The sequence below is a fragment of the Apodemus sylvaticus genome, chromosome 18 (genome assembly GCF_947179515.1).
Source record: "Apodemus sylvaticus chromosome 18, mApoSyl1.1, whole genome shotgun sequence".
NCBI classification, from domain to species: Eukaryota; Metazoa; Chordata; class Mammalia; order Rodentia; family Muridae; genus Apodemus; species Apodemus sylvaticus.
Genome location: NC_067489.1, coordinates 54,780,923 through 54,797,492, shown reverse-complemented (window position 1 = coordinate 54,797,492; position 16,570 = coordinate 54,780,923). Strand labels below are relative to the sequence as shown.

At 39.8% G+C, this 16,570-nt stretch overlaps 1 protein-coding gene across 1 annotated transcript; it reads right to left on the bottom strand.

The window, feature by feature from the left end:
* Positions 1 to 1,428: 1,428 nt before the first annotated feature.
* Positions 1,429 to 4,490, bottom strand: Scrg1 (stimulator of chondrogenesis 1). The gene is made up of 2 exons (XM_052162799.1): positions 4,249 to 4,490; positions 1,429 to 1,567 (listed from the first exon to the last, which is right to left on the bottom strand). The coding sequence occupies exons 1-2, from the start codon at positions 4,488 to 4,490 to the stop codon at positions 1,513 to 1,515; spliced, it is 297 nt and encodes a 98-aa protein (XP_052018759.1). The 3' UTR covers positions 1,429 to 1,512.
* Positions 4,491 to 16,570: the final 12,080 nt, after the last annotated feature.

Here is a 16,570-nt window from a genome sequence, read left to right as displayed (position 1 = left end):
TCTGTCTCAAGATAGTATCTCCTAGGCTACCTTTAAGATACAGTGTGTCTCTCGTGTGGGACTCCTAACAGTGGGAGTAGGGGCTGTCTCTGACCCTTTTGCCTGCTTTGGGGACCCTTTTACTTCCTACTGGGTGGACTTGTCCAGCCTTAATATGAGGGGAGGTACCCAATCTTATTATAACTTGATTTGTCATGTTTTGTTGATATGCCTGGGAAGCCTACCCTTTTCTGAGGTGAAATAGAGGAGTGGATGGGGAAGGGGAGGGATTGGGAAGAGAGGAGGAGGAGGAAACTGTGGTCAGGATGTAATACGAGAGGATTAAAAATAAAGATAGGGTGTGTCTCAAACTTTCCCCCACAATCCTTTGTACAGGATTTATTTCTCTAGGGCAGGCTTCATGCTTATAAATAGCTTCATTATGATGACAGCTTTGTTAGAACACATATTCTGAGAAGACATGTCTATCTTCATTACTAATACCCCACAAATCTTAATAATGGTTAGCATCTAACAACCATGTAATATGTTTTTATACAATGGAGTTTTCTATGAGTCGACATATTTTAAAATATATATTTTATGACCCAAAGTTGTTTCCTCACAATGAGAAAACGTCTTCTTTTGCTCTCTTTGCTAAGGTCTCCTGTATCCCAGCCTTGAGTTACTTTGTAGCGGACAATGTCCTTAAACTTCTGATCATTGTACCTCCCCCTACCCAGATGGAAGGCATGTGCTACTGTATCCAGTTTGTGTAGTGCTGGGGTTTGAACCCTGGGCTCTGCCTGCTGGGCAGGCATCTCTCAACTGAGTTACATCCCCAGCCCTGGCTGTGTCTTTTAAGGTGCACTTTTTTATTCTTAAAGAAAATCGATAGTTCAGGCATATGCATTATGGTCTTAGGGATACAACTTTGTATTTGAATGGTGTTCAAATTCTGCTCTGACTTGTATATCTTAAACTTGAGTTGGAGAAATGGAGTAAAGAATATTACCTTTTGGTTTTTTTTTTCAAAACAGAAAAATTAAAATGTGCTTAAAGATGTGTCACATGTAATAATACCTAAGGATGGGTTCTTTTCTTTCTTAATAGAAAAATGTGTAGCTTCCCTTCCAAAAAGTTCAGGTTATTACCTGTACTCTGTTCAATTTGCCAGGTCAAAACTGACCACCAACAACTGAAGTTTTCGGTCTGTGAATCAGGATTGTGGCTCCCCATTAGGGGAAAGGACTCTCACTGACCGTAGTGAGCTCCTAAGTTAAACTTTAGCAGTTTAAGCCATACTAACAGTGTCCACAGAGACATGCCAAATGGAAACAACTTTTATTACCACTTTAGCCCAAGTTTACTCTAGCAAGAAAGACTTTATAGAATCTATGCTGGATTGGATACACTGAATAGAAATCAGAAATGTCGCTGTACTGATGGAGTTTGTGGGAAATTAGGGAAGGTGAAGGACTTCAGGACCACATAGGACTTCAGGACGGTGTTCTCTATTATGCATGCCGATACTCAGTGATTGTTGCATGGGATCACAAAGGAGATCTTCGGTCCAAAGAAGACATCTCTGAAAGAAAAAGCAGTGGTTAAACTCAGCAAAAACCTAAGGTGCATGTTATTCTATTCTATTCTATTCTATTCTATTCTATTCTATTCTATTCTATTCTATTCTATTCTATTCTACTCTACTCTACTCTACTCTACTCTACTCTACTCTACTCTACTCTATTCTTTCCTTCCTTCCTTCCTTCCTTTCTTTTCTTTTCTTTTCTTTTCTTTTTTTCTTTTCTTTTCTTTTCTTTTCTTTCTTTTTTTTCCCCTTCTTTTGGTTTTTTCCAGACATGGTTTCTCTGTGTAGCCCTGGTTGTCCTGGAACTCACTCTGTACACCAGGCTGGCCTCGAACTCAGAAATCCACCTGTTATCCTTTTCTAAGTTAAAAATGGACAGTGCTTCCTGCTTCAGATAAGACATTGATTATAGGAAAATAAAATGCAAAAGATGAGTAGAAGACTTCCCACAGGAGGCACAAAGACCAAAAATGGTAACTGAGTTTCTTTTTACCAACTTACTATTGATGTTAGGCTGTTAGCTGTCTGTAAATAAAAGGAAAAATTAGGTCATTTTAAAACCTATATGAAACAGTTCAGTTCTTTGATGTGGAAATGGGTCACGAGTTTGAATTTGGGGGTAAGAGGCAGATCACTAGACATTTCTTAGAAAACCATTAAACAACTTTGTAGATTTTATGCATATAAATGTGCCAGTCTTATCATTTTGGGTAGTAAAGATGGTATAAGGCCATATGAAAAATGCATGAAATAGTATAAAATTTTATGTGATTCTAACTTACTAGAAATATAGTTTGTGAAGTGATTCTGTTCCTACTGGAAAAAAAGCCCACAAAGTTAAGAAGAATTTTTCTTTTTCTTTTTCTTTCTTTTTTTTTTTTTTTTTTTTACGGTTTACTCTTCTGTTTAAATGTGCTACCAATAATAATCACAAAGTTACATTAGAAAATAAATGTACACTCATGGCAGTACATTGTTTTAACAATAAATGAAGATACTGAATAAAAAACCACTGTAATATTGGTTGTCGTTTAATTACTATGGTATGGAAAACTGATTCATGGTTTGAATTAACATGTGTCCTTGCATCATCTAGTACAGCATCTGCATGTTTGAGAATCGTCTACAGGCTTGTTGAACTCTGGTGGTCAGGCCAGCCCTGCACAGCTCCTGACGCATCTGCACTGCGGTCCAAGGACCCGTGCACTGAACAGGCTCTGCTGTGGAAACCTCATCTGGGGGAACCAGTTGGGTCTGGTTCTGGTGAGGTTATAGCAGTCTGACTTTCCTTGGGAGGAGGTTTGTTTATATCTGCCTTTTCTGCCTTATCTGCAGGTTTCTTAGAAAGATGGAACCAGGATGTTGGATGTTGAAAGCAATTTGAACGTATTAAATGTCTAAGATAGTATTTGAAACAGTCCTTAATCAAAAGAAAATAATCTTAAAATCAGGCTAGAAGTATCGATTTGACTCCCAATGTTTTATACATAACATATACCAATTTTCCAAAATGCAAATTGCTTGGAACAAAATTATTTCATTTCTAATTAACTTATGCATAGAACTAGAAAATCCTCCCAAAGCCCTTACTAACATTTTCTGTCTCAGTAACTTACTTGATGCTGTCTACTAGTGTGTTTAATCTCAAAAAGGTCTATTGATTTTCAAATTAGTTACAATGTCAACTTTGAGGTTCACTTGTATTACCAATAAATTTTTGTTGGTGGTGTCTTTAGTAGGAATTGAATATAAAATCTAGCAGGTTGATGCACTATTTTACACCTTTTTATTTAGGCTTTGTTTTTCTTGCGTTTGACAGTCTCTGTGTGTAGCCCAGGCTAGCCTTCAACTCAGATCTTCTCACCTGTGCAACTCTACCACATCCGTCCAACAAGACCGTTACAGAACTAGGACCAGTCTGAAAACAAATGTGATTGGACTTTATCTTAAAGAGTGATTAATTTCAGCAAACCTGATTCTGAAACTGTTGAAAGCCAGGTCTGGTGCCTCCTGCTATGGACGTAGCACTTAGGAGGATTACCCCGAGTGTTCATGATCTCAAGGGCAGTCTAATCTACACAAATTCCAGCCAGCTTAAGCTATAGGTGAGATCTTGTCTTAAAAAAAAAAAAAGACCAAAAGAAAAAACAAAAACAAAAACCCAAGACAAAACCAACCAGCAAAACAAACAAAAAACAAGAAAATAACACAAGCAAAAGCAAAACCAAAACCAAACCAAACCAAAATTGCTAAACTTGAGTATATTAAATGGGTGAAATTTATTAATACCTATAAAAGATTTATTACCATCACTGGTATAAAAAAAACCCTCATTGAATGTTACATTTACACAACATTCAAAAAACCAATCACGTGTTTCTGGGTTGTTATTATCATGATAAAATAATTAAAACAACCCTATAAATAAATATGATGCTAAGATATTTTAAAGTTGGACATATTATACTACATGCATTTGTGTAGATTTTCAAAGTCCATATTTTAAATTTCCGTGTAGAGAAAACCACTGAGAAATTTATCTTCATAGCAGTGCTGCAAGATGAAGATGCCTATTTATAAAGTAATCATTTGGAGAAATGTAAGATAATAAATGATCTTTTAAGAGGTTTTTCTTCAAATAGATCGTAGCACTACTTTTTGAAATCTCATCTCCTTACTTCGGGCAGCAGAGCAGTTCGCTGAAATTGCAGTAGCAGATCATCTCGCATCCCTTCCCGTCCCAGAAATGATGCTGGACATTTGCATCCATCAGCTTCAGGTCGGCTCTGCCCTCGGGAAGGTTGTGACAGTTACGATCCTTTAGCAACTTTCTGTAGCAGGAGAGGCGACTTGAAGGCATGGCCTGTGTTCCTAACAGCAAAGCTAGCCCGAGGGTGACGAGTACCACAAATTTCATCATGGCTCCTGTTCCTGATACAGAATAACAAAATTGGTCAGCATTTGTTTTTTAAAAGGTAGGATTTATCTGAACGTAAACTTCTTCACGTGGGATAAACTTGGATGCAAAGAGAGTTAGTCTTTCTCAGGTTTGGTTTCACACAGTGTCTTTCCAGTCTTTTACATTGTCTGTTTGTTTGTTTAAAGCAAAACCATTTGAAATACTTGTCTAAAAATTTCAAGTGTATGGACACCACTTATACACACAGTGAAGGCCAGGGGGGTGGCTCAGTTGATAAAGACCCTTGTTGTGGGAAATATTAAAAAAAAATGGAGTTAGGCAGTGGTGGCTCATGCCTTAATCCCAGCACTTGGGAGGCAGACGCAGGCTGATTTCTGAGTTTGATGCCAGCCTGGTCTACAGTGAGTTCCAGGACAGCCAGGACTATACAGAGAACCCCTGTCTCAAAAACAAAAACAAAAACACAAAAAAGAAACAAGCAAACACACAAAAAGTGTACCTGCCAACTAGCAGGCCAGACCACCGCTCCAGGGCTCCTGCTGTCGTCAGCAGTAGTCACACTAGTCTGAGAACCTGAGGTCAATCCCTGGAAGCCATGCGAGAAGGTGCAGGTGTTGGCATGCTTCTGTAGTTCCAGCACTCCTCGGATGAGATGGCAGGAAGAGACAGGCAAATGACTCAAAAAACTCACAGGCCAGCCAGCCTGGAGTACACAGCAGCAAAAACAAGGTCAATGAGGTGGACGGTGAGAGAACTAACCTCTCACAGAAGACCTCTGACACCTGAGTGAGGACATGCATGTGCTTGTACACACACACACACACACACACACATCACACACATGCATGTGCCTGTTCTCAGGTGCACATGCACACACTCACACGCACGCGCACACACAAATATTGAATGGGAAGTGCTAAGGGAGAAGAAACTAAGGATGATAATCTGCATAATACGGTACCCAAATTCACACATTTCTTATATGTACTCACTCAAGAACGACTGCTTTTAAGATAATATAAACTTGTAAAACTTTGGAGAAGAACTAGCATGGCCAAAAACAATGAACTTGACCTTTTATGTATTAGATAACTATAACATTGTCAAAGAACCTTGGTCCCACCCTGACAGAGACAAAAACAAAACAAAACAAAAACAAAAACCAAAACCTTATTTATGCTGATATTTACTGAAGTGGAAATTTCTAGTTTCTTCAGATACTCAGTTGTGTCATGTGATGTTTTTCTGGAAGCCGTCCTGTGAGAGGATGTTTCGTTGAGACAGAAACACGAGAGGACATGTGATGTTTTGCTGGGGCCAGTGCTTGAGAGGATGTGTGATGTTTGGAAAGAGTATAAATGGAACCCCACAAACAGGGAGAGGATGCTCATGAGTTGTGTTGCCCTTCACTGGTCTTCATTGGCCATGCAATGCTTTGCTGATCTCTTTTCTTCGCTGGTCTTCACTTTGTAGAGAGAAACACGCTAAAGAACTTCTCCGTTGGCTTGTGCCCATTTGGTGGAAGCCTTGCTGTTTCTGCTGGATCGAGCTGCTGCTACTGCTTTGTGTTTGGTGTTTGTTATTGGATTGGACTACTGGTATCCTGACAATGAATAGTGTAATCACTCCCAAAGAACTCCTTCTAAACAGGTCCATGCTCATTTTCCTACTGACTTACTTTCTCCACTATCTCTAGTCAGTAGGTTAGAAGGGAGGTTGAAGCGTTCAAGACCCTAAATAAAGTAGTTTTAGAAAAATCTAAGCCTACAATTCACAGATAATATTCTATAAATATATTTCTAGTCCAATTTTTAAATGTTTCAGAATTATTCTTTGGACTCATATTTTGTTACGAACTTTTCATTTATTTTTCAAAAAGTTTCCCACATTAACTATGTATCTGCTATTGAAAAATGGAGGCTGGAATTTTCTCTTAATCATGCAGCATGGCCATGACCACCTACGAAAGATAACAGACTGCCAAGTGAGCAAACTTTTGTTGACATAGCTCTAACATTCCAGTCTTTGTAAAATAGATTTCCAGGGCTTCTATCCATTAGTCTTGGTTTGAACCTTTGGGATCATTCCAGACAAATATAACTCCTAAGGAGACAGTTCTTTAGTAGTGGTTATACAGGACTGAACTATTCACTATGTATCTAAACAATGTCCTTGAAGAATAACAACATAGTGTGGAATTCAGGATCAGAATCCATAGCACATGCACGTTGCTAACATGCCAATATATCTTTCTGCCGTGGGATGATAAAGGGTACTTCTCTTTGTGTTTCTCTTTGCACTTTAAGAGTATTCGTTTTTAATCAACATACAGAGAAATAGGTTTCAACCTGGCATTCTCATACACACATGCCCTGGGCTGCCCTCCTCTCCCCCTCCCCCATGTCCACTCCCCTCCCCCTACTCCTGTACCTCCCCCTACTTTTAGGTGTCCCTTTCTGCTTTCATATCATTTTTTCTATTACTTTCTTCTTTCCCCTCTTTCTTCCCTATGACTTTTTCCCCTTCTTCTATTTCTTTTCTGATCTCACATCTATAATCATTGACACACACACACACACACACACACACACACACACACACACACACAAGAGCGGACGTGTATTTGTTTCTCTGAGTCTTACACTTTGAAAGTTAACAATATTGCTGAGAGGAAATGAACGTATTGACAGCCGCCACGCAGGTAGAGCTGCAGTGGGCAGGCGAGCTGAGCTCCCTGGAGATGGCCCACCGGCTTGCTCTGCAGGGATGCGGGCATTCTGGTAAGGCACAGTCCCAGAGACTTAGCCCCGGGATTGCTACTTCTGTTCTTTCTCCTGTGTGTCGCTACCATGCTCTTCATTTATTTGGCGTGGTGTGAGTGGGCACCAGGAGACCCTCACTGCCTATAGCCTTGCATGATAATTTCCTGGTGATAACCCACTCTGTTGGGCATGTTTCCTGCAGACCGACGTGAAGATGAACTTTCGTGAATTAATGCTGTTTAGATGAATTAATGATTTTATAGAATTCCAGATTTGATTAAAATAAATTTAGGAAGAAAGTTTGAGGAGGAAAAAAACAATGTGTGGCTACTGAAGCTCTGCTCCATCCACCAAGTATATATATATACATACACACACACACATACACACACACAAATGCACACACAATTGTCTTTATGTATGTACATGTAAACATGTGCGTAGATACATGTGTATGTATTTAGGTATGTAAGTGCACTTGTGAAATTGATGAAGCAGGTAGTCCGACCTGACCAAATGTGTATGTATGTGTGTGTGTGTGTGTGTGTGTGTGTGTGTGTGTGTGTATGCATGCCTTTCTCTTTATCCTTTTTCTTTCTTTCTCTCCACATAACTTTCTCTTCTTAATTTCCTGCTGCTACCAGCAGGAGTCAATTGCTGGAAGCCAGCAGCTTTGGCCTCGGGAGAGCAAAAGAGAGTTAATTGCCAGAAGCCATCAGCTATTGGTCCCCAGAACAGCAAGAGTTAAATTTCCAAAAGTCATCAGCTTTTGGCTTCAGAATTGCAGGAGAGTGTTAAATTACCAGGGGCCATGGAGAGGGGTGTGGAACAGTAAGAGAGAATTAAAGACCAGAGGTCATCAGTCCAAAGCTGTATCCTCCCTCAGTACCTGACCCTGTTGGAGCTGCACCCCAGCAAGGTATGAGATTCCCAATCACTAATATGAGTAGCTTAGGTAAGATGCGAAATTCTGAGTAAAGACTGATTTTTTTTTAAGTTTAGAGAATAAAAATATTCCATCATATTCCTGAAAGTTTCAGGTTTTGTTTTTTATTTGAATTTGAATTTAGTCATCTTTGGCCTGGCTTGTAATCTTTAAAAATATACACACCTAGTTTTTACCTATAAACATTACTAAATATAATTACTAAAATCAGAAAAATAAGATCTATTTATACTTTGATTAATTAGAATAAAACATTAGTTTTATTACTAATTACAGCGTAGCACCATCTAGAATATACATATTGTATGAATATGATAACCTTCAAATGGACTTTTTGCAGAACATACATTAAGATTTTTACTTTTAGTTCTTGTTTGGTTTTGACACAGTCTCATGTACCCCATTCTGACCACCAATTCTGCATGGTCTTGGACACCTGATCTCTGCCTCCCAAGTGCAGACCTGGCACGCTTGTACGGCACGCCTTCAGTATTTGTAGGGCTAAACGTTAATGCGACAGGGGGCTTTCATTCTCATTTACCTCAGAGGAGCCCTTCTTTAATACCCATGAGGTATAGTTGTAAAAAACAAGATCAAGCAACCCCTGACACTGTTCTTTGTTTTCAAGAAGTCTACAGCTACCACACCGTGAACCTTTACCACATGGCCAGAAAAAACACAGCCATCATTTTCTAAGGAAGTTTTGTGTGGAACAAAACGGGCTCCACTCACCAGGTAAAGACTTGTTTTTATAGCTTTTCTGAAGTGAAATTGACATACAATAAACTGCAGATACTTCAAACATGCAGTTTGTTAAATATGTGCTTTTTCCTATGACGTCATCACTACAATCAAGACATTAATCATAATCACCTCTAAGTTTCCCCACAGCCTTTTATTGCCTGTCCCTCCTTGTTGCCTCCAGCAACCATTGATCTGCTTTCTGGTATTGACATTCTATATTGATATTCTAGAATTTTCTATGAAATAGGATATATGAAATTATACAATCCTTTATGCGGATTATTTCAGTATAGTAGTCTTGAGATGTACATGTTTTATTGCTAGGTATTCTGTTGTATATACTATACGTTGTCTATCCCTTTACCTGTTAATAAACATTTGGGTCATTTTTAATTTGGGACAGTTATAATAAAGATACTGAGAACACTTCTGTGCAAATCTTTGTAAGAACAGAGCATTGATTACTCTTGGGCAAATATGTGCATGTGGAATAGCTAGCTGGGTTGGACGAAGGAAGTCAGAGGTCAACCTCGGTATCATTTATCAGGAACCAACCATCTTGGTTCTATCTTTAAAATCTATTTTACTTAAGGTATGTCTTCCCTGTATTCCTACTTTTGTACCATGTGCATGCCTGTTGGACGCAATGGAACGGTGTTTATGGATAGCTGTGAGCCACCATGTGGATGCTGGGAATTGAACCCAGCTCATCAGTAAGAGCACCACATGCGAGTAATTGCCGAGCCAGCTCTCCAACCCACACCTTGGCTCTTGAGACAGGATCTCTCACTGGGTCGGGTCTTGCCAGTGGATTAGGCTGGCTGCCCAGGGAACTCCAACAGGCCTCCAGTTTCCACATCCCCACTGATAAGATTGCAGGCGGGCACAGCCAAGTGTGACTTCTTGCCCATGTGGGTTCTAGGGTTCAAACTTAGGTCGGCATGTTTACATGGTAAGTGCTTCACCAGCAGAGCCGCTGCTCCGGCCCTAGTATATTTTAACTTTTAAAGAAATCATCAAACCCTTCTTACAAAGTGGTTCTGTGGTTTTAAATTTCCATCAGCAGTTGTGGTTTATATCCAACTCCTGATTGGTCACTTTTGACATATGATGATATCTCATTTAGTATACATGGCCACTTCTTACTCATTGTTGACGTTGAGTCCTTTCTCAGGTGATTTTTTTTTTCTGGTGTGTTTCCTTTAGTGAAGAATATGTTCAAGGGCTGGTGAGATACCTCAGCAGATGATTGGGTGTCACTGAGCCTGAGAGTCTGAGTTCAATTCCAGGGACCTACCTAGTGGAAGGAGAGACGGACTCTTACGACTTGTGCTCCAACAGCTGCGCCTCAAAATAAGTAAGTAAACATAGTCACAAAAATTACATTTCAACTCTGTTGCTCATCTTAAGAATAACTGAAGAAGTATGGAGAAGGTCCTGATCCTGGAAAGGATTGATCTAGCATGGGAGGGGAATATAAGGACAGAGGAAAAAAAGGAGGGAGGTGATTGGAGAATGGATGGAGAGAAGAAGGTTTATGGGACATATGGGGAGGGGGGGATCCGGGAAAGGGGAAATCATTTGGAATGTAAACAAAGAATATAGAAAATAAAAATATTAAAAAAAAAAAGAATAACTGGATTGTGGCTGGGTATGGCCGGGCATGCCTGTAATCACAGTAGAAGGAAGCTGAGGCAGATGGACCAATACATTAAGGCTAGCCTGTGTGTGTGCTACATAGCAAGTTCTAGGTCAAGCAAACAAGCAAGCAGGTGAAAGAGAGAGGGGGAAGGAGAGGAAGGAAGGAAGGGAGGGAGGGAGGGAGGAAGAAAACAACAAAAACAATGAAATCCTGCCATTAAAAAGTATGCTAATTGCTGGGCAATGTTGGTGCTGGCCTTTAATCTCTGTGAGTTCGAGGCCAGCTTGGTCTTACAGAGTGAGTTCCAGGACAGCCAGGGCTACAAAGAGAAACCTTGTCTCAAAACAAAAGAAAACCAAACAAAACATAAAAGTATGGTAAAAAATTTTACATAATGTTTCATTCCTTGATTTTTTTTTTTACTAGGTATCAATAAAGAAGAGAAAGGAGGAGGAGGAAGAAGAAAGGATAAATAAAGAGAAGGAGAAGATGACTGGGTTGTTTATTGTGGTGGTTTGTTTGGCAATGAGCCGTAAACCAGAGTCCCTAGGTGGGAAGCCTCAGTTAAGAAAACTTCACACGGACTTGTGTGGATTTTCCTTGATTAGTAATTGACTGTTGATTGATGTGGAGGGCCCAGCCCGTTGTGGGCAGCACTGCCTCCCCTGCAGAGGTCCTGAGTGGTATGAGAGACAGCTGACGGTGAGGCTGGTGAGCAGTAAGCAGCCTTCCCTGGGGTTCTGCTTGTCTTGTATTGGAGCCCTGACTTCTTCAGTGGAAGATGAAATAACCCTTCCCTGTCTCAGTTGCTCCCGGTGATGGTGTTTATCACAGCATCAGAGAGCAAACCAAGACTGTCAAATGTTAAGAATCCTTTATATATTCTGGGTATGAATTTGTATTTTTTTGTTTTACTAGATATATTTGCCTGTATCAATGCCTTTAAATTTCATCTTGGTAATGGTTTCCAAAATTCTCAAAATTGGTTAAGTGTAATTTTTGTATTTATTTTTTATTCGATATATTCTTTATTTATATTTCAAATGATTTCCCCTTTCCTGGGTCCCCCCTCCCCAAAAGTCCCATACACCCTCTTCCCTCCCCCTGTTCCCCCATCCACCCCTTCCCACTTCCCTGTTCTGGTATTGCCCTATACTGCTGCACTGAGTCTTTCCAGAACCAGGGGCCACTCCTCTGGTCTTCTTGGACATCATTTGATGTGTGGATTATGTCTTGGGTATTCCAAGTTTCTAGGCTAATATCCACTTATCAGTGAGTGCATACCATGATTGACCTTCTGAGACTGGGTTACTTCACTTAGTATGATGTTCTCCAGCTCCATCCATTTGTTTAAGAATTTCATGAATTCATTGTTTCTAATGGCTGAATAATACTCCATTGTGTATATATACCACATTTTTTGGTATCCATTCCTCCGTTGAGGGACATCTGGGTTCTTTCCAGCTTCTGGCTATTATAAATAGGGCTGCTATGAACATAGTGGAGCATGTATCCTTATTACATGCTGGGAAATCCTCTGGATATATGCCCAGGAGTGGTATAGCAGGGTCCTCCGGAAAGTGACGTGCCCAGTTTTCTGAGGAACTGCCAGACTGATTTCCAAGTGGTTGTACCAGCTTGCTGTTTTTTTTATTTTTTATTTATTTTTATTTTTTTAAAGGCCATAATTGTGTATATCCAAGAAAGCTTTGCCTTTCCTAAGTGAACAAAAGTTTGCTCCTTGTTTTGAAGCCCTAGGTTTACATCCCTTGCCCTGTCCATTTTAGTTCATCATATCCAGTGCCTCACATCCATCCAAGTTCTTCCTGTCCAGTCATTTCTGTGCTGTATACTTAAAGGGCTATTTTTTTTCTCTATTGAATCTCCTTCGCCATTGACAAATGTACTGACATTCCTTAGTACATAGTCAGAGCAAAAACTCCAGCAGGGACCATAGGAGCACCTCAGAGGGCTGCTGCTTCCTGAGGACTGAGGGCTCGTGGTCGCCTTCCCATAGGCCTCCTTCCAAGCTGTCCATTCTTTGTCCTTTGATTTCTATGCTTTTTTTTTCCCAAACTAAGATTTTAATTCCTGTAGCAATTCTTTGAATCAGGTAGAGTTAGCCCTACAAGTTTGCTTGTTCATAAAGATTTTTTTGTTTTTGTTTTTTGTTTTGTTTGGGTTTTTTTTTTTTTTGGCAGATCTAAGTCTTTTGTATTTGTGCATGATTGAAACTTGCCAATATCTATAGAAAAACCCTGGTGGAATTTTTATGGAAATTGCATGGACCCTCATAATACTAGACCTTTAGATTTTACAAATATATTTCCATACTTTTATGTTTAATTATTTATAGCTTTCTATTTCAAAGGCTCATTTTTACCTTATTATATTAAGAATATTTAACAGAAAATCTATCCTCCAAAAAGATTCTTTAAGGTTTATTGTGTGTGTGTGTGTGTGTGTGTGTGTGTGTGTGAGAGAGAGAGAGAGAGAGAGAGAGAGAGAAGAGAGAGAGAGAGAGAGAGAGAGAGAGAGTCCTCTGGAGTTGAAGTTACAGGAGGGTGTGTGCTGCCTATGTGGGTGATAGAATGTGAATTCAGGTTTTCTGCAAGAGCATCACATATGCTTAGAAACTACTGAGCTAAATCTCCAGCCCTGGGATGGCTATTTTAAATTCTCTGTTAAGGAAATCATATATTTCCTTGTTATTGTGATCAATTTCTAGCTTTTTCATATTACTCTTTAATTTGGATTCTGTTTCCCTATTTTTTTTTTACCATTTTCGTTGATATGTGTGTATGCATGTATATCAATATTTCTGTCCACTAGAGATTTAAACAAACAGAAGAACACCTGTCAGCTTTCCCAGTTCTGACGAATCAGCTTTGCACAGGAAAAGAATTCCCCTCGTGGGCTCGCCACCTTTGAGCTAGTCCCAAACAACTGTCCTTGCTCTAATCTGTCTTTGGGTTTCCAGAATACGTCTATCAGCGCTAAGACAAATCAGTAGCTGTCAGGGAAGATGGAATGCTGGCTGTGTGGCTCAACCCTCCCTGTCTCCAAGGAAAAACCGGCCCTGGATCTCTCCACCGATTTGTTCTGTGCTCTGTTGAGCTTAAAGCACCCCTGTTATGAGGTCGACATTTTCTTTGTAGCTATGTATGTAGTATAGGCTTGGCCTTGTCTCTGCTCAAAGTCAAGGGAAACCAAAGCCAGTGCATTCGATGGCACTGAGAACAGATGTGAGGTTATATACACCGTCTGACTCCTCCTGCCTTCTCCTAAGAAATGCGTTCCAGGGCTTTTCTTCCCACTCTGTGACTTGAGGAGGGAGCTGTGATAAAGCATTTCATGTTGTTTTGTTTTGTGTAGCTCCCTGGGAATTAGCATTCTGAACAAGGAAGACAGAAGCCAGTTCCTGTGGTCGGGCCAGTTAGGATGCTAACAGCAAGGTCTAGTTCCTTCCTTTATTCTTCCAGGAAATGCTGATTTGGGGTTTCTTCCTCAGTGCATAGCACTCTGTGCCAGGAGTAGAGGTTGTGGTGAGACTGTGTCTCCACCTTTCCTACCTGTTTTTATGTGGTGGTGTACTCACCCAAAGGAAAAGAGACTCTCTACTGACTGGGATGCCTCACAAAGGAAATTAATCCAGGAGTTGCTGTTGACTTGGTGTGTCTATGAAGAAGGAAGCGCACCAGGTCCTTTCAGTGTGCCACATTGCTAGCTGATCTCACTGTCACATGTGTTTCCATGTTTTGGTCTTGCCTTTTAAGTATATACTTAGACATTTTCATTCATGTGTATAAGTACCACTATATATATATATTTGTGTATATATATATATATATATATATATATATATATATATATATATATATACTTTCTCAATTATCTTACTAATTTAATTAATGAGAAAATTGTATATTTATTCATGTAATCATTTCAACTTCTAATTCTTTCCATTTCTCATGAGACCCATAGTTCTTTCTAGCAGTAGCATTTGGCTGTATGAAGGGGCACCCTTTAATCTTCCTGTAGATTGGAGTCTAATATAGCTGTCTCCTGAGAGGCCCTGCTAGTGCCTGACAAATACAGAGGGGGATGCTCTCAGCCAACCATGGAACTGAGTACAAGGTCCCCAATGGAGGAGCTAGAGAAAGGACCCAAGGAGCTGAAGGAGTTTGCAGCCCCATAGGAGGAGCAGCAATATGAACCAATCAGTGCCCCAGAGGGACCCATGGTTCCAGCCGCATGTGTAGTAGAGGATGGCCTTGTCGGACATCAATGAGAGGAGAAACCCTTGGACTTGTGAAGGCTCTTTGCCCTAGTGTAGGGGAATGCCTGGACAGGGAGAGAGTGAGTAGGTTAGTGAGCAGGGGGAAGAGGATGGGATAGGGGGTTTTCAGAGGGGAAATGAGGAAAGGGGATAACATTTGAAATGTAAATTAAAAATATCTAATACAAACAAACAAACAAAATTTTTCTGTAGATCAACTTTACTACTGATTAATCTTGGTTTTGAAAGATATATTTACTAGTTGTAGTTTAATTCATTAACAGATACTTTTTAAAAATTTTTCTAATAATAATCCTGGTGCTTTTATCTGTCTAGTTTGACTTCAGTTGATCAATTGTTCTCTTGTGAGTTAGAGTTTCTTGCTTCGTGGATAGAGAACTTTGAACCCAAAGCCTCATGGGTACTGGGCAAGTGCTCTACCGTTGCATTTCCTTCCACCTGGAGGGGGTTCCTTGTTTCTTTGCACACTTGGTAATATTCTGATGAAGACTGAAGACTAATTGGATGCTGTGTATTTTGATATTCTTATAACCATTCCTATACTTTGTTCTAGGAAGTAGCTGAAATACATGGAAACAATTTTACTCTTACTTTCAAGTTTTGTTAGATGGTTCTACAGCAATGTTCAGTCCAGGGATAATTATTCTCCATTGAGATAAAATCCTCTCAAGTATTTAACCCAATGACTAATGAAATTTTTTTTTTCAATATTGCCATGACTATTCCTAACCCTACACGAGTATCTAGGTTTTCTATTTCCTAATCCTTTTGGATTTTTTTCCTGTGGTCTTAGATAGTTTTCTCATGTGATATGAACACCACATCTTACAGATTCTAAATGTCAGCTGTGCTCCTTCTTGGAAATTTGAATACTTAAGCTAAATTACCAAAGTACTGCTTTGTCTATTACCTTTCCTTAACTGTCCCTCTGATTCCTGGCTTTGGCATAAGACTAGTGACAATTGGATGGATCCCAAAATATAACTAGGAACCACCACAGTCCACACAATGAACTGCTCAGGGTACTCTTTTTACTCTGAAATAATCCTTCTTTTTGTTTCTATAAGACCTGACCTTCATCTCTTTGTCGGGTGCTCTAGACTACCAGATCAAGAACAAGCTAGCAAGGGTGTTCACAGGAAGCACAGCCAACCCTGAGAATATGAGGAAGTCAGAGGCTGCACTAGTGTGGGACTCAATTTAGTTCCTGAATAATTGTGTCAGAAGAAAGAAAGGAGAAGCAAGCTAGTTAATCATACAGCATTTTTAGTGATTCCTTCATAACAAGAGCTGTTGGAAGAACTAAGAATACGAGATGAATTTAAGAAAATGAAAATAATATGGTAACTTTAACAGTGACTCCACTCCTTGACTATTGATAATAAAAAGGAATTACTTAGTTGAATCCACAGTTCTTGTAATGCAAATTAAACATGACGTTATGGAAATATGGAGCTGTGAAGGTGGTCTTAACAGATAATAGAAAGCTTCTGAGAAGATTCTAATCTGGGCTGGTAGGATTGCTCAGTGGGTAAGGACACCTGCTCTCAAGCCCGATGACCTGAGTTCCAAACATGATAGAAGGAAAGAACTGACTCGTACAAGTTATTCTCTGATGTTCATGTGGAATACACACCACACACACACACACACACACTCACACACTCACACACACACACACTCACA

Coding starts and splice junctions, on each gene's coding strand:
- Scrg1 (XM_052162799.1), bottom strand. CDS start 4,490: ATGATGAAATTTGTGGTACTCGTCACCCTCGGGCTAGCTTTGCTGTTA. Junction 1,568..4,248: donor GAACTGCTCTGCTGCCCGAA/GTAAGGAGATGA, acceptor TTTTTCTTTCAG/AGATGTCTTCTTTGGACCGA.